This window comes from Peromyscus eremicus, chromosome 15 (assembly GCF_949786415.1).
Source record: "Peromyscus eremicus chromosome 15, PerEre_H2_v1, whole genome shotgun sequence".
In the NCBI taxonomy this organism is placed as follows: Eukaryota; Metazoa; Chordata; class Mammalia; order Rodentia; family Cricetidae; genus Peromyscus; species Peromyscus eremicus.
In genome coordinates, this window is record NC_081431.1 from 73274981 (window position 1) to 73294273 (window position 19293).

The following is a 19293-nucleotide window of genomic DNA, read 5'->3' on the forward strand; positions in this document are numbered from 1 at the left end:
CAGAGGGTTCCAGAAAGAAGGCATGGCCGTAGACAGGCACGACAACAGGAACAATCAGCTGATACCTTACATCTTTAAATGCAAACATGAAACAGAGCAGCCTGGAAGGAGGCAGGACTTTTTACTCTCAACGCCCCCAGCACTACACTTCCTCCAGCAAGGCTGTACCTCCTGATCCTCCCCCAAACAGTGCCAGCAACTACAGACCAAACACTCAAATGCCCAAGACCACGGGAGACATTTCTCATTAGAACAACCACAGCAGGAGACTCTGGTTCGTGTCAAACAGCACAGACACCAAGGGCCTGAGGAAAAACCAACAAGCCTGACAATCCGAGTTCGAGTCCCAGGATCTAGATGGTGGAAGGAGAGAGACAAATCCACAAAGATACTCTCTGACCCCCCCCCCCACACACACATACAGTGGCATTCACACACACATACACACACACACACACACACACACACATACACACTGTGGCATTCACACACATTCACACACACACACACACACACACACACACACAAACACACACACACTACACACATACAAAATAATAAGATTCTTATTATTAATTTTAGGTAGCAGGGGTGCTCCATAACTAAATAAGAAGTAAGATGGCTGATTCGTAGTTTGAAGTGCATGGTTAATAGTCAATGGTAACTTGTCTGCAGAGTCAGGAAAATATCTAAAGCAAATTTATTCAAGCCCCAGGCACACCTTCTTAGCTGGGCATCATGGGTCACAGCTGTAAATGGCAGCACTTGGGAGACTCAGGCAAAAGGACAAGAGTTCGAGGCCAGCATGAACTGCACAGTGGGACCCTGTCTCCATGGCATTTACCTTTCCTGCTAAGAAAATAAGGACTGGGGAGAACTCTTGGCCACACAGGCCCAAGGACCTGAGTTCAATTCCCAGGCCCCACATAATCCCAGTGCTGAGGAGGGGCACCCTGGAGGATCCTGGAGTTCAATGGCTAGCCACAGCCAGCCTAGATACTAGGCAAGTTTCAAGCCAGGTGAAAAATCCTATCTCAAAAAAAAGGGGGGGGGGAGTAGCTCCTGATGAATGACCCCTAAGACTGGCCTTTGGCCTCTACACATGACCCTCCCACACACGAAAGAAAAAGAAATAACATACGAAAACTGTCACTTCAGAAGGCAAACAATTACTTCACCTTTCTCCTACTATCATCTCTTTAACTTAAAAGAATCTCTAAGTGCAGCTTCCAAGTTCTGTTTGGAAAGCTAATCTAGTCCTACTATTTTAAAATTCAAGTCTAATAAAATGTACCTCAGATTCTCAGCACTCTTGACTAACAGTAAGAAGGAGAAGGAGAAGGAGCCTAAAAGGTTAGTTAGTGTCAAATATCAACAAAGCAACCAGCCACTCCTGCTGAGCAGTCTGCGTTCCAAGTCCACCCTGCATCCAGTATTTGCTGTGCCCCTGCCAGGTCCAGGCTCTGGGCTTCAGCTGGGAGCAGGGCAGTCTCTGCACTCAGAGACCTGACACTTTGAAAGGAGGGCGCGCTCTGTCCTGCAGGGTTAAAACCACAGAAGAGCCCCATACACGACCGACCACCTTATTAAAGCAGCAGACGTCAGAGCGGAGTGTTCCCCAGTGACCTCGGGTTAGCGAACCTGGTCACAAGCAAGTTGGCAGCTACTCCAATCTCTGTCCCTTTACTTCCAACAAGCTGGTTTGCTTGCTAATTACTTCCCTAGTCAGGCATGGGAGCACACACCTTTTGTCATCCCAGCACTTGGGAACCAGGGTCAGGAGGAACATGAGTTCAAGATCACCCAAGTTCAGGCCAGCCTGGGCTACACACAAGACTCTATCAAAAAGTAGAGAGAAGAGGGAAGAAGAGGAGGACTGGAGAAGAAAAGGGTGGGGAAGGACAGAGAGCATGCGGGAGCAAAGATAAAGATCTACTCCTCAGAGTGCTAAGTCTTAAACCTTCCCTCTGGTGACTTTCCAAATCCCCCCCCACCCCCCTCCACCCCGGAGAAAGGACTGAAACTTCAAGGCTCTCCAGGAAGTGGTGCTGCTGATATCTGCCTTGCCCAGAAGCCCATGTGTTTCTATGTGCACATGCTGTACCTGAACAGTGGTGCAATCACCTGTTTTGACCAGCACCCCAACTCGACAAGAGCCACCACTAAGGAGCTTAGGATGCAGTGGCAAGAAACAACCGAGCCCCACTCTCTCATTCAGTGCTCAGAAAACCTTTATTACCTGGCTGGGGAGAGGGCTCGGCAGGTGAAGTGCTGAGTTCAGATCCCCAGAACCATGTAAAAGCTGGACGTGGGAGAGCATCTATAATCTGAGCACTCCTATGGGGCGAGGGGAGGTGGGCTTAGGAGACTCTCCAAAAGCTCATGGCTCAGCTGGCCTGGCACACAAAACAGCAGTGAGCAAAAGACCCTGTCTCAGATCGACTGAATGGCAAGGACCAACACCTGAATGCTGTGGGGTATTTGATCGCACTATGACACTCCGAGGCTGGTGAATAAAGTTAACTTTGAATCAGAGGGCGGAGCCAGCGACTAGCTGACCTGAATTAGCCATAGAGAGCCATGAATACGGATAAGGAAGTCAGACAGGAAGGAGAAGGGAGGGACTTGGTTTTTGTGCATGCGCACTCTCTTCCATCTGGGACGTGTGGAGAGAAGAGGCACTGGCTGGGTCTCCAATAAGAAAGGGAAGGTCAGCTGGTCACTCCTCCTCTGGTTCTTTGATCTATAAGAATATCTGACTCTGGAGTTTTTATTGGAAAGAGAACAGTTCAGCAAAACACAACACCTGAGGTTCTCTAGCCTACACACAAACGCCAGCATATGCACATTCACAAACACACAAACATGCATATATACAAAAAAAAATTTTTTAAGGGGCTGGAGAGATAGCCTAGTGGTTAAGAGCATTAACTGCTCTTGCAGAGAAGCTAAGTTTGGTTCCCAGCACCCACATGGTGGCTCACAACTGTCTGTAACTCCAGTTCAGTTCAGGGAGATGGCCTCTTCTTGCCTCCCCGGGGAATGTATGCATGTGGCACACAAACAAACATTCAGGCCAACACTCATACATATAAAATAAACATCAATAAATCTGTAAAGATTAGAAAATAATCTGATTATCCTGACATTATAAATGGGAACCTGAGACTCAGAGACTGTTTAGTGAAACAGGCTCCACAGGTTGCTAGTTAACATCAGCATTATCCCAGCTGTGACCTCCCTTCCTAGTGCAGTCGGACTCAACTCAAGGACCCTCCCTCCTTCCTGTGAGCACAGACTTCCCTCAGGGGAGGGAGGAGCACCTTGGCTGAGACCTGCGGTTAAGCAGGAGGAGGAAAGTAATCCTGGACAGGCATCAAAAGGCCCTGCCCAGCGGCGCTCACTGCCCAGCGGCGCTCACTGCCCAGCGGCGCTCACTGCCCAGCGGCGCTCACTGCCCAGTGGCCCTGCAGGGAGGGAAGGGAAGAAGTAAGGCAAATTGGCCAGTGATGTGCACAGGTCTGCTGTGAGTTCAGAAAGCACTCTTCCTCCCTGGATATTACCTCAGCCACTACTAGGCTTGCTAAATTTCCTACAGTACTTCTCAGTTTCTTAACATGCACACAGGAGTAGCAGAGCCATGACAGAAACACAGACAAGGTAACTTGTCGGCCCTCACAAGCACAAGTAGACTCTACTGACCTCTCATCTCCAACATTCTCACCATAGAGCACCGGGTGGCCCGCACAGGAGATGCACTCATTAGCGTCTGCCAAATGAATAGACTGAGACAGGGCTCCTGCTCAGTTTCAAGGACAGGGAGAATTGTATACCCAGTGGTGAATGAACTATTATGTACTAGGTAATGTCCTACCAGACGTAAGCGCTCACCGCTCTTGCTTGAGACTGGGGCTTCAATGTGGAATGGGGAGCAAAAGGAATCCTGGAAGCCCCTTCTCCTAAACCCAAATCAGCCTGAGGCAACTGGGTCAGTAAAGAGCAGCACAAGAGACCCGGTGTTTGTGGCCCCGACAAAGTCTCCAGCACTAACAGCAGCCATGCACGCTTCCTACCCTTCCGTCCACTCAACCCTGATCCAGAGATGCCACCCCCTGGAAAGGACGAGGGGGGATGCAGGAGGGGGGCAGGTGAAGAACACCTCTTCAGTGCTTCAAACTTCACTCATGAAGCTCAACCCTGAATGGTAAAATGGTCCATGCTCACAACTTAAATGGGCTAAGGATAGCCACCTCCCTACAGACACTCCCCTCCACATTCCACCTATTGCACCTGAAGAGCCCTTATCTTCAAAGCCAAAAGGCCATTACTCATGGGTCAAAGTCACTCCCTGACAACTGAAACTCTTTCTGGCCAGGTACCAAGTAGACTTCCAAATAGGAATTTGAAACTAAAATGCTCTACATTCTGACCCCTGAGAGATCAGCAAAGACACCTTGTATTTGTGACAGGCCATTCACCAACGTGTCAAAACCTCCTCCCTGCAAAACATAATGAAACTTCAACGTCAAGGCTGCAGATGCTTGTAAATGTCCCCACATAAAAGCTTCCCCATCTCTTCCCATAACTTCCATGTGTATCGTGTTTGAAGCCGAGCGATCAGGCTGATACTTCCCAAATGAATTTTTTCCAGACCATTTTGATCTGCCAAGACAGCCACACCACCTTCAAGAGCACCTCCTAGAGCAAGGCTTACCTTGTAATTGCTAGAGTTCACCCAAGAGGTAGCGAGTCCGTCCACAAGCTTATCTAACATGGTCTGGTCGTGCTCAAGGTCGGCAGACTTCTGCTTGTCGGAGAAATAGTCTATGAGTTCCTGGCCAACCTGCAGCCGTTTCCCCACATCCTTCTGCAGCACCTGGGCCAGACAGGACTCCATTCGAGGTTCCATGGTAGGATTCAAATTCAGATCCGGCCAAGGCTAGGGGGCGGTCAGGATGACTCCCTCCCGGTAGCCGGACCGGGAGGTGGCCTCTTTGTTCGCTGACGGCTATGAAGAGCGTGTGTTTCAAAGATGCAATCCGGGGAATGGCAGCAATGCACCATGTGTGTCTGGAGAGCAGCTGGTGGATATTAAAAGTCCAATTTAAATAACTAGTAGGCGATGAAGGAGAGAGTGGCGGAGGGACGATCTACGACTGAGTCTGACATACTTCATAATTCAGCAGTCCATTCTGAAAAGGAAGAAAGGAGAACACATCAGCCAGAGAGCAGAGCACCCGACTGCTAGGAAACAGTCCATCAAAGACAAAGAACACATGCCGCACAAACACGCTCCATCACATGTGGGGTGCGAGGCGTGAACGCTTGGCAAGTGTATCAGAAAAACGTAATTATTATTTTCATTAGCAGAATGGCGAAGCCCAAAGGATTGAGCCAGTGAGCTCTGTGTTTGGTAAGCTGGTATTTTTCAGTTTCCTAGCTTGTTAACGTACAAGTTAGGAAAGCAGTCTTCTGCATCCACCAAAGCCCTCACACCACTCTGAGAGTCATGGTGGGCACTGAGGCTCATTGCCTTATCATCTATCTCTCAATAGACTCAGTCCTGAAATGGGACGGGCTCCTCTGAGCACCCCTAACCCAGGCTTGGTCACATTAACCAAAGTCAAAGACAGCACCTACACTGTCCTTCCTGCTCCGCAGTTTCACCATGGGTGGAGCCTCCTTTGCAAGCAAAGGAGGAGAGAGGCAAAGGGAAGGGAGGAGACAGGCTGTTGACACAGGACTCTCTGTTGACATCAACTCCTCTTGGGACTACCGTTTTGTTATGAATTGAGTTCTCAAAAATCACGTTCGGGCACTGTAAATGCATAATGAGGAAAAAGTACGAAAACTGAGTTTGTTGTTTTTACAATGCCGAGGCTCAAACACAGGAACTTGCGCACGCCAGACAAGTGTTCTATCCCTGAGCTGGCCCCCTTCAGTCCGTAAAACTGTTTTCACTAGCAAATTTGAGAGCTAACTAGTTAACTATAGCCGGCAGAGTAATATGTTTCTCATTCAACGTCTCTCCTACTACCAGTTAGGTCTTTCATTCTAAACCAGGAAGATGCACAGGAAACCCAGCTTTTCTAAGATGCAGCATCTCAGAGCTGGAAGTCGGCTCGGTGGGGAAGAGTGCTTGCTTCACCAGCTGGACGACATGAGTTCAGATCCCAGCACCCGCATAACCAGCTGGACACGGGTCTCACGTGCACCTGCAACCCCAGCACACGGGAGGATGGGTGAAGCTTGTTGGCAGTCAGCTCAGCCAAAACACATGAGCTCCAAGTCCAGGGACAGGCTCCACCTCCACGGAGTAAGAAAGTGACCAGGAGCTGGGCGGAGGTGGCGCACGCCTTTAATCCCAGCACTCGGGAGGCAGAGCCCAGTGGATCTCTGTGAGTTCGAGGCCAGCCTGGGTTACAAAGTGAGTTCCAGGAAAAGGCGCAAAGCTACACAGAGAAACCCTGTCTCGAAAAACCAAAAAAAAAAAAAAGAAAAAAAGAAAGTGACCGAGGAAGACATCCAATGCCCTCCTCTGGCCTCTGCATGCAAACAAAGGCACACACAGGTGTGTGTAACACACACACACACACACACACACACACACACACACACAATGTGATTTAAAATGAGGGCCAGGAAGATGGCTCAGTGGGTAAAGATGCCACATAAACCTGTTGACCTGAATTCAATCCCTGGAACCCATGTAAAGGTAGAAGGAGAAACTGACTCCACAAAGTTGTCTGTCCTCTGACCTCCACAGATGTGCCATGGCATATACAACCACCCTCATAAGTTATTTTTAAAATATAAAAAGTAAACATAAAATAAAAGCATTGTACGTAAGCCGGGCGGTGGTGGCGCATGCCTTTAATCCCAGCACTTGGGAGGCAGAGCCAGGTGGATCTCTGTGAGTTCGAGGCTAGCCTGAGTGAGTTTCAGGAAAGGCTCCAAAGCTACACAGAGAAACCCTGTCTCAGAAAACCAAAAAAAAAAGAAAAACAAAAGCATTCTACGTGGTCCTTCCCACTACACTACCCACCACCCCCTCACTGAAAGTTCAAAGCACAGATCGCATGGATTGCGATCATCGCACGATTGAACATGGATGCTACAGCAGTGTGCCGTGGACTCAGAAGCGCTAGTCAACGCATAAGCAGACACTCAGGAAACTCTCAGGAAGTGATATTCCCAGAAACGTCAGTAAGCACAGTCAGGCTGCCAGTCCTACCTGCTGTCTGATATACCAGAGTGCAGGGCCACAGCCAGAACTACCTACTCCAGCCACCATGCCTTCCCTGCCAGATGGACTGACATACTAGAAACTGTGCCAAGATAAACCTTCTTCTCTTTAAAGGCAAAGCCGGGGAGCCTTCAAGCTAGAACCTGAGGCCAGAGGTCACGTGAGAAGAGGGGACATCAGCACAGCCTCCCGGCCCACACAGGAGACACAGGAGGGTGCTTTGAAGCTTGCAGACCAGCTAGCTTAGCCTAAGTCCAGCTAGAGACCCTAACACAAGGTACCTGAGGTTGCCCTCTGACCTATATATGTGCTGTGCCTGCACACACACCCACAGGTACACATATTCACAAATACACACACACACACACACAATATATATCAGAGGGTACTTGGAAAGGGCTGGAAGAAGAAAAGGGAAGGGGGAGAGTTATGTAATTATAATTAATTAACAATAAACGAAAACCACCTGAAATGTCTCAGGACATATGTAGAAGACAGGTATGTTATTAAGTAGCCAACCCTGGAAGACCCGATGTGGTGGACCTGACTCGCACTGAGTCAAAAGCAGCACGTGTCCACTAAACTGCGGCTCCTTCCGCAGATTTTGCAGCCATCCCAGCTTAGCATGCTTTGCAGCAGGAGTCGCTGTTCTTGTCCTACTTGCTCGGCTCGTCTTCCTTCTCTTTCCTCTCCCCCCAAGGCCACATGCTGCAGCCTGCACACTCACTCGGTGAACACTTCCTAGCCATGGGAAGACAGGTGTAACCGACTCTCACTGTGGAACTACACTGCACAGCCTGTGACTCGGGGCTCTTACCACCCAGAACAAGGAAGACAGGCAAACAGCTGCCTGTAGCATAGGAGGAAGACAAAACACTCAGGGACCCAGCAGCACTTCCGCTGAGGGCCAAAGACGGGGTTTGCACCTCACCTCAGTCAGACTCAGCCCCACCATGCCAGCCCAGCTTCCCCTGTCACCAGCCCACACTCCAGTGAGCTGGCTCCCTCTCTACCTCTTCTGGTCTCCTCCATGACTTCAACGCCCATAGAGATGACGTCAACACCTCCTTTCTGTCTCCTCAGACCTTTAACCTTCAACCTCCCAGTCACCTGCTCCGGGATAAGTATGTCTCCCTCACTAGCAGCAGCTTGTACATGTCCCCTAAATCACCCGTCTTCAGAAGGCCCTCATGCCTTCCTTCAGGGACACTGTTAGCAGTGAAGCATCTTTAAGCAGTTGTCTAGGGGCTAGAGAGCCGACCCAGCAGCTAGAGTGTTCAATGCTCGTGCAGAGGACCCCAGTTCGGTTCCCATCACCACAAAAATTAAAATTTTTAAAAAGAATCACTTCTCTTTTCAGCTTCTCAGAACTCTCTCCAAGATCAAAGAGAGGCATGTGCACAGACAGCTACCATGATGGGAGATGAGGGTTTGTAACACTATTCCCTCTGCTTCGGTATGTGTTACAGACTGTCCATTACTTAAAAAAGAAAAGGGTTTTAGCTTATAAAAAGGATTGTAAAGTTTATGTTTTAAAACAAATGAAGGGCTAGAGAGAGGGTTCAACAGTTAAGAGCACTTGTAGCTCTTACAGAGGAGCAGGGTTCAGCTCCTAGGACCCACAGGGCAGTTCACAACCATCTGTAACTCCAGCTCCAGGGGATCCAACACCCTCTTTTGGTTTGCCAGGGCACTGCATGCATGTTGTGCACAGACACAGGAAAAACTCTCATATACAAAATGTTTTTAATGTTTAAGAAAATAAAAATATATATATATGAGGAAAGTATAATAATAAAAAAGTAAACAACACAGGATATGGAATTATATTAAATTATGCTATATAATAAAGCCTATTGTTTCAAAAAGTATAGAAATATAAAATATTAAATTAAGCCTAATTAATAAGATCATGAATGCTTTCTTTTCTACTGAATGGCTATCTTTCCACTTAACATATATTCTTTTTAACATTGCATTTTGAGTGTGTACACACACCACAACATGCATGTGGAGATCAGAGGACAACTTGGAGAAACTCTCTTTCTAGCACATGGAGTCTGGAGTTCAAACAGATCAGCACCTTTATCCCCTAAACCTCTTACTAGCCCCATACTTCCACACTTCTCATGTTTTTTAAACAGAAAAAAACCTCAAACGAAACCCCGTTTATTTAATGTCAACCTTAGTTTTCCAAAATGAACTATCAACTGAAAACAAAGACCTTTTTTTTAACAAGGCTGATTTTTCTTCTCCTTTTAAAAAACATTTAAACGTACATAAAGGGATTAGTGTCAACATCAGCATAGCAATTTGTTACAAAATGAAGGCACTTAACCCTGGATAGGAGAGGGTAATAACAACTTAGGTTACAGCTTCCCAAAGCAGGGCCTCCATGGAGATGAGATCCTGGCAGAGTACCAGCTTGTTAGGAAGACAAGGAGCATCAGACAGGGTGTAGCTCACACACTGGTTCCTCTAGAGAACGGGCATCACCCACCCAGTCCACCAATACCTGACTTCAGGTGCCTCTTCCACAGCTACATCTACAGCTTCAGTCTCCTACCAGTGAAATCAGACCACCAGACCCCAGCAACTTCTACACAGGGCTTTCTGGTACCAGGATAACCACCGATCACTAACTCTCCCGAAATTCAGCAGTGTGTATTACACGCACAAACTGTACGACCTTCACCAGTATCTTATTCAAGAACATTTCTATGCTTCCAATGCTATTCCTTATCCTTTAGCAGCCCACCCCACCTCGTCTTTCACCAAGCCCTACTGTACTGTATTGCCTTGCACTGAATCATATTTATTCACTCATTGGACACAGGGTCTCATGTATTCCAGGCTGGCCTCAAACTAGCTATTATTCAGCCATGAATGACCTTGAACTTCTAATCCTCCTGCCTCTGTCTCTAAAGTGCTCGGACTGTAGACATGTAATAACCACATCCGTTTATGCAGTGCTGGGGATTCAGCCCAGGGCTTTGTGCATGCTAACTAAGCACTCTACCAACTGAGCTATGTCCCCAGCCAAAGTCTTATTTGGGGCATTTTTTTTTTTCTTTGACTTTTCTTCTTTTTTGGTTTTATAAGACATCACTGTATAGCCAGGCTGGCCTCACACTTACAATCTTCCTACTTAGCTAGGATTACAAGAATGCTCTACTACGTTTGGCTATTTTGGACACTACATATAAATGGAGACAAAAAAATGTGTGGCCTCCATGCATGACATTTTGACATAGCACAGTTTCCAAGGCTTATCCACTTTGTAGCATGTATCTATCAGTCAGTTCTTCACTCACAGTCTGGCTGAAGATATTCTGTTGTACAGACATGTCATATTCTTCCCGTATTTGGACTCTTTCTACTTTGAGACCACTATGAATAATCCCATTAAGAATATTCCTGCACAACTTACCAACACGGACTACTGCCCCTCTAACTTAGCACCATTCTTGTGGGTACACAGTGGTGTCTTTTTGTGGCTTTAATTTGTATTTTCCTCAGACTACCGAGGTTGAGTTTCTTTTTCTTTTCTTTTCTTTCTTTTTTTTTTTTTTCCCATGGACATGACTTGTTGAAGAAGGTAGCAAGCAAAAGTACTTGCTGCTCTTCCAGAAGACCCAAGTTTGGTGCCCAGCACCCACATCTGGCAGCTCACAACCACCTTAACTCCAGCTCCAGGAGATCCAACATCCTCTTCTGGCCTCTACCAGCATGGCATGCACATGCATGCGCACACGGGCGCGCGCACACACACACACACACACACACACACACACACAAAATTACAACATTAAAGAAGGTTAGGGGTGGTGGTGGTGGTGGTCTGCACTAAGGATTAAGGCAAGAGCTTCATGCATGCCAGATCATTTGAGTATCACTGCTGGAGAAACATTTAATCAAATCTTTCGCTCATTTTCAATTGGGTTTTGTGTTTTGTTTTTTAAAATGTCTCACTGTGTAGGCCTGGCTAGCCCAGAATGCATTATGTAAATCTTCCTAGCTGGTCTTGAACTCACAGAAATATGCCAGCCTCTTCCTCCCAAACGTTGATATTAAAGGCATGTGTCATCATAGCTAGCCTTTAGGTCACAAATCTTTCTATAGATTAATTTTAAAAAATATTCTAGATAAAATTCTTTTATCATATATAAGAATTACGAATATCTTTTTCTCAATCTGTGGGATCTCTTTTCATTCTCTTGATGGTGTCATTTGACGAAGTTTTTAAACTTTATGAAGACCAATTTACCCCCCACTTTGTTGTTATAGTTAAGAAACCACAGCTTGTTTTCAATATAGTAAAAAGGAAAAACAAACTGCTGCTTTATTTAAAGGCATGAAGATTTATACGCAAGTTTTCTTCACAGAATTTTATAGTTTTAGAGCTTGCATTTAGGCCTATAATCAATTTAAAGTTCATATATATGTGAATATATACACATAATCTATTTTGGTAGGGATCCAAATCCATCCTTTTACATAAGGACACTTATTTGTCTCACCATTACTTATTGAAAAGACTATCCCTTTCCTCCGCTGAATTGGCCTTTTTATAGCCTTGTTTAAAAAAGCAAAAACAACGGGCGGTGGTGGCGCACGCCTTTAATCCCAGCACTCGGGAGGCAGAGCCAGGCGGATCTCTGTGAGTTCGAGGCCAAGCCTGGTCTACAAAGCGAGTTCCAGGAAAGGCGTAAAACTACACAAAGAAACCCTGTCTCGAAAAACAAAAACAAAAACAATAACGGGTGTGTGTGTGTGCACTTTTAATCCCAGTACTGCCTCTTGTTCTTTAGTTAGACAGTCTTGACAAACTCTAAGACTGTGTGCGAATTCTTCATAAAACACTGGATAGAATCACCAAATGTAAAGCCTCTGGGACTGGGCTTTAAGTCAATTTCAATACTTTTCTAGAAACACGGATATATCATTAGGTTTTCTAATTTGTTAGCATATAATTTTTTCTTGTAATCTCCCCCACTCCCAATACAGTCAGTAATCATGTCCTTCCACTTCTGATTTGTGTCTTACACTTTTCCTTGATCGGTCTAATTCAACGTTTGGCAATTTTGCTACCTTTACAAATAACCAGTTTTTGCTCTGGTGATGTTTTTCTATTTGATTCCTTTCCAATCTAGTGTATGCCACCTCCCTCTGCTCGCTATGAGTTTACTGTGTTACTGGTTTCCTAAGGCAGAAGTTATGTTATTTTGTTCCTCCCACCTCCTGCCCTAGTGCTGGTGAGTAAGCCCAGGATCCCAAGCATGCTAGGCAAGAGGCATTCTGCTACTTACATTCCTAGCCCAATAGGTTAGACTGCTGGCAGTTCTCAGCAGGAACTCTAAAGGTTAGAAGGACATATAGAGTGATGTAATTCAAGCCTTGAAAGAAAACAACTGCCAACCTCTATTCCTTTACTCAGCAAATAATTCTTCAAAAATAAAGTTGAAAAGACCTCTCAATATAAGCATAGACCAAAGGAATTCCTGACACTAGGTCAGCATTATCAAATACACTTAAAGGAATCCTACACCCAAAAAAGAATGCAAGATAAACACAAGCATAAAAGCATGAGAAAGAGTAAATGTCAAGAGAACAGTTGGCAAACAAAGGAAAAGAGAAAAGAATCAAATATTATTAATTCAGTAAAGTGATTCTCACAGGCAGAAAAGAAAGGAAGGACTGGCATGTACCTTCCAAGAATGGCCCCAAACAGAGAAGGTCTTCGCTCTCCGGCTTAAAGACTTAAAAGCCAGGAAAGGTGCACAAAATGCCAGCAGGCAGAAAGTCCGAGGCAGGAGGATCCTGAGTTCAAGGACAACCTGGACTTACCTACTAAGACCATGACTTAAAACACACACACACACACACACACACACACACACACACACACACACACACAGAGAGACAGAGACAGAGACAGAGACAGAGACAGAGAGAGAGACATACTGGCAAAATACATTTCATAAATTGACAGTTTGTGGAGAGAAAAGGAAGCCCTACATGTGTGAAGTCCTGACTGAATGTGTGATGTTGAGAGATGGCAAAGCCTTCCTCGGGTGTCCAAGTGTGAGTGTTGATAGTGTGTGCAGAAAAGGTCTACCATGCTTCCTCCCCACTAGATGTGGGGATGATGGCCTGAAGACTGCTCCCGCACAGAGACTGCTCCTACCTGGATTGATTGGCTAAACCTATCCCCTTGATCCAGCCTCACAATGAAGAGCCCATGCCGTGTTTAGATGTACAGCAATAACCCCACCTCTCTGCTCAACTCTACATAATAAATACACCGAGCTCCCACAGTGCTGTAGCTTCCCCCCCCCCCCCCATCTGAGAGCCCAGATACCCAAACCCAGCTTTTTTGTCTGTCTGTCTTTGTCTTTCTTTATTCCCTTACTGCCCCTGGTCAGGCCAAGTCCCAGGAAACTGAGTCAAGGACTTGGCAATAATTAATTAAACAGATAAAATATCCAACACATTTCTACCTGCAAGAAACTCACCTTATCAGCACAGACATGGAAAATGAAAGGATAGGAAATAATATTGCAAACAGATGAAATCTAAAAACAAGTTGCAGAACCTATACATATCCATCAAAACAGATTTCAAGCCAAGTCATTCAGAAGCAACAAAAACAGTACAGTATTGGCATAAAATAGGCAGGTAGAGCAATGGGAACAGACTGAAGGACCCAGAAATAAACCAATGCAGATATAGCATCTGATTCTCAACAAAGATGGCAAGCTCATGTTAGAGAAAAATGGCTACATATAACAACTAGGGCTTTAAAAACAAACAGGGGCTAGAGAGATGGCCCAGTGGTTACAGCAACCCCTCATTCTTTCAGAGGGATTCAATTCTCATCATCCATATGGTGGCTCACAACCCATAACTCCAGTTTCAGGGGACCTGATGCCTATTTCCTGCCTTCTTGGGAACTAGGCATGCACATGGTGTACATACATACATTCATGAGAAACATTCATATACATAAACACCTTTTTAAAAATGAAAAAAAAAGAAATCTGGATATTCATAAGTAGATGCCTAAAACTAGACACCTGTTCAAAAGACCTTACTTAATGTAAGACCTAAAATGTTAAAACTATTAGAAAAAAATACATAGAAAAACACTTCAAGTTATAAGCAGAAGCAAAGATGTCCTGCATAGGAGGACTTTTAATAGCTCAGGAAAAAAAGCAAGATTTGACAAATGGAACTACATCAAATTTTAAAAGTTTTGGACAGCAAAGGAAAACTATAGAGTAATCTACAGTGTAAAGAATGAGAGAAGCTTAGTCACCCACACATCTGACAGAAGATCGGCATCCAATGCCAGGTGTGGTGGCGCACACCTTTAATCCCAGCACCTGGGAGGCAGAGGCAGGCGGATCTCTGTGAGTTCGAGGCCAGCCTGGTATACACAGTGAGTTCCAGGAAAGGAGCCAAAGCTACACAGAAAAACCCTGTCTCAAAAAAAAAAAAAAAAAGTTAAAAGAATAAGAAATCTAATCAATAAATGGACTATGAACAAACATCTAAAAAGAAGTACAGATGACCAATAAATACACAGGAAAAAAAGCTCACATTTTAGTTATCAGGAAAATGCAAATCAAAACTACATTAAGATTCCATCCCACTCTGGTTAGAATCAATATTAAAAGTACTGAATACCAGTAAGGATGCAGGGTAAAAGTAACATTTACACACTGATTGTGGGAATACAAATTAATGCAGCCATTAGGAAGATCTGTGTGGAGGTGGAGATGGGCTCACCAGATCACTAAGTGAAATCGCTAGCCTTAGGTTCAGTGAGAGATCCTATGCCTCAAAAAATAAAGAGCAATCAAGAAAGATACCTAACTTCAACTTTGGGCCATCACATTCATGACTGTACACACACAAACACACAGACAAGACAGACAGACCCCCATGCAGGAGGAGGAAATGCTATCATTTGCAGGAAAGCATATGGAAGTCGAGGTCAGCATGCTAACCTAAATGAACCAATAGGGAAAGGGAAGAGGACACGATGGGAAAAGGAAAAATAATGGAATGCCTGAAGAAGGGGTAGACAGAACAATATATCATATGTGGGATGTCACTAAGAAATCCTAAATCTGTACAATACATTAGTTAAACTACTGCTTTAAAAGGCAAAAGGAGACTAGAGAGATGGCTCAGAGGTGAAGAACATTAACTGCTCTTCCAGAGAACCAGAGCTTGGATCCCAGCACCCAGCACATGGAGACTCACAATCACCTGGGACTCTAGCTTTAGGGAATCCAACACACTCTTCTGGCCCCCACAGGTACCCGTACACATATGGAAAACACACACACGTACATGAGTAAAAATAAAAATAAAATATTTTATCGAACATAAAAAGGTGCTTGTACATAAAAAAGCTTAATTTATTTATTGTTGAAAGTACTGCTGTTAGATGATTATTATTATTAGGTTACTGGGGATCTTTATTCTTTCATACGTATATATATTATATATTATATTATATATATATGTAACTGTATAGAACACATCAGTCATTTGACCTCTACCCTTCTCTTCCTCCCACTCCTGCTGAACTCCCTTCTTCCCAACACGTCCTCCTCCTACCTTTTGTTTGTTTATTTGTTTTGTTTTTCGAGACAGGGTTTCTCTGTGTAACAGTCCTAGATGCCCTGGAACTCACTCTGTAGACCAGGCTGGCATCGAACTCAGAGATCTACCTGCCTCTGCTTCCGGAGTGCTGGGATTAAATGGTTGCACCACCACCGCCTGGCCCCTCCTCCTTTCTTATCTTTTGTTTTGTTGGGGTTTTGTTTTGTGTGTTTAGGTTTGGGGTTTGGGTTTGTGTGTTTAGGTTTGGGGTTTGGGTCTGCTTTTTGGTTCTAGCAGCCCACTGAGTTGGATCACAGTTGCTTGCACGAACAGAGGTGGGAGTTACTACTGGAGCTCACTCAACACTGCAGAAATGAGCTTCCTCTCCCCAACCCCTGACTGGCACCAGCTCTTCAGGGAGGGGCCTTAGGAACCACACATTCCCCTGAGCACTGCCCCTGCCCAGATTATCTAATTTGGGACACGCTTTGGTTTGGTTTGAGTTTTTTCATGGAGTATTGCTGGGATTCAATAACATTTATTCCTGAGCAGGTGAATAACAAGGTTTTGTGTAACTGTCATAAAGGATATTTATATTCCCACCTCAGTCATTTGAAGGACATAATGCAGGGGGGAAAGTCCACTCATGGTGCCGTAAATAGGACCATGAAAGCTTCTCTTTCAGCCGTGGTGGTTACAGAGTACAAATTTTAAATTGAACATATTTGCAAATTTCTCAAATTCCATTCTATTGATATTTCATTTCATTCCACTGTGGTCAGAGAACTCTTTGTAGGACTTCCATCCTTTTAAATGTATTGAGGCTTGTTTTACAATCTAACCTATGGTCTATCTATAGAAGGCTCATATGTCCTTGACCTGCTGTTACATACTGGAGCACTCTACAGATATCTGTACCTTTAATACTTTAATGTTTGTATCCATTTAGGCCAATTCAGGGGGAAAACCTGGCAATTATCTAAATCTTAAAGTGTTCACTTATTCCCTGCTTTTTATAATTATAACAATATAATTCTATACCCAGAGGCACATATGAATAGGTGCACACACACTTATTTTATTAAGATCTTTGTATTATATAGGTGTACCCTCTAAAGATAAGACTTTCAGTTCCTAACACTACATGAATAGTCTATTTCTTGCAGCAAAATCTACTCAAAGTCCAAACAGCAAGGAGCATGTATACCATCCAGCTTGAGAGATTTTCCCAGATGTATCTGAACTGGAAAATACCCAAACATGGGCGAATAAAAGGCGAGCATTTGATATGTCACTTGATAGTGTAACAGCTGACACAGAGCGGCAAATGTCCCCAGGGAGGTGAGCTGCACCCAGTTGACAAAAGGAGAGCCTATTAAGGTCTGAGTATTAATGTGAAGTCAGAAGGTGTAGGAAGGCTGGGGTATGAACACATGAGGAACTCTTCTCTGCGACTGAGCAAAGGACTCAAAACTACAAACAGGTAAAGCAGCACACTTCTCAAGCCGGCTTCGGTCTCAACAATTTAAAATAAGCATGGCAAGTAGGCTTGGTAGCACATGCTTTTAATCCCGGCACGGCAGAGGCAAGCGTATCTCTCTCCGAGGTCAAGGCCAGCCTAGCATCCACAGCAAATTGCAGGTCAGTCAAAGCGACATAGCAAGACCCTGCCACAAAATTAATAAATTAAGCATGGCAGGTTTGGGGTGTGGCTCTGCAGCAGAGCACTTGCCCGGCATGTGTGAGGTCCTGGGTTTGATCCTCAGCACTAACAAGCAGGCAAACAAGAAAATGGTTACTGCACATCCAAAGCAGCAGCTGTCAATCATGAAGTGACTGGATAAATGTCTTCAAGTCTGTTCCCCATTCCGCGTGTGAGTAGCAAGTGACTGGATAAATGTCTTCAAGTCTGTTCCCCACCCCGTGTGTGAGTAGCAAGTGACTGGATAAACGTCTTCGTGTCTGTCCCGCCCTCTGGGTGAGAGTATCATTACCATGCACACTTACAAAAGAGAACACCAGTGAGGCTGGAGAGAGGGCTCAGTGGTTAGAGCACACACTGCTCTTGCAGAGGACCGTGTTTAGTTCCCAGCACCCACTTCAGGTATCTCACAACCATCTATAACTCCTGCTCCAGGGGATCAAACACCCTTTTCTGGCCTCCACTGGTACCTGCACTAACATGCACACGAGCTCACACAGACACATACATATAATGGAAAAATAATGATAATTTTTTAAAAAATATGTCAACATTGAGGAGATATGAAGACCTGGAGAGGGAAGAGGGGGGATGAATGTGATCAAAATTCATTATATACATGTATGAAAGGCTCAAGGGACAAAAAAAAATTGTTTAAAACCTGTCAACATCAATCTCCTGGTATTACAGTACATGCAATTAATCCCAGCATTTGGGCGGCAGAGGCAGGTGGATCTCTGTGAGTTTGAAACCAGCCTGGTGTACATACATAATGAGTTCCAGGATAGTCACGATACATAGTGAGACCCTGTCTCAAAAAACTAAAAAAATAATAATAATGGGAAAAATTAACTTCTGGAAATGTATTTACTTACACAAAATAATACAGAATTCTTCTCTGTAGCCTTATTTATAAGACATACTGGAGTCAACAAACTGTCCATCAACTGAAGCCATAGTGAACACAGCACACAGCACAACAGCACTAGTCAGACGTTCATGAAATGATGAAGAGGAAGAAGTCCTTAATGCACTACAGGACAAGCTCCAAGACGCAAGCCCTAGAAAAGCACAATGCAGTAGTCTGTAACAGACGACCATCCACACAAGGGGAGCATGTGGGTTTGCATGTTTGTTCATGTATGTAATTAATAACAATGATGTCTCTGATGTCATTTCCTCTCAGATGGCAGAGAGGAAAGAACCTTTAAATTATGCACGTATTATCTATTTTTATGCACGGGGAGGGGGCGGGGGGGGCTGGGGAGAAGGCTCAGTAGGTGAAGTGCTGGCGGTGCTGGTACAGGGCCTGAGTTCGAGCCCGAGCAGCCCTGTAAAAGGCCAGAGTGGTGGCATGTGCTTGTGACACGGCTCTGGGGAGGTGGGGACAGGTAAATCCCTGGGGCTTACTGGCCAGCCAGCTTAGCTGAGTAGTGAGCTCCTGGCTCAGCAAGAGACTGTCTCCAAAAATGTAAGGGAAAACACAATTGAGAAAGACACCTGAATTCACCACGTGGCCTCCACACGTGTGCACATGCACCTGGATTCACATTCATACATATATCACATTCATACCCGTATGAACACATACATACAAACATACACCTAAACCACATAAGCATACACACCAAAAGGAGAGAATGCTTTACACTAGAAAACTTCCACTCATTTAAGCAGCACGACATTTCTGGATAATTGACGCAAATGTGAAGAGTCTCATTTACAACTC

General features: G+C 44.9%; 1 protein-coding gene across 1 annotated transcript in view; it reads right to left on the reverse strand.

Moving 5' to 3' along the window:
• Positions 1-19293, reverse strand: part of Clasp1 (cytoplasmic linker associated protein 1) — a 241274-nt gene that overhangs the window by 203972 nt on the left and 18009 nt on the right. The window contains exon 2 of the mRNA XM_059280301.1: positions 4715-5192. Within this exon, the coding sequence (XP_059136284.1) occupies positions 4715-4909 (195 nt within the window). The 5' untranslated portion in view covers positions 4910-5192. The remainder of the gene's footprint in view (positions 1-4714; positions 5193-19293) is intronic.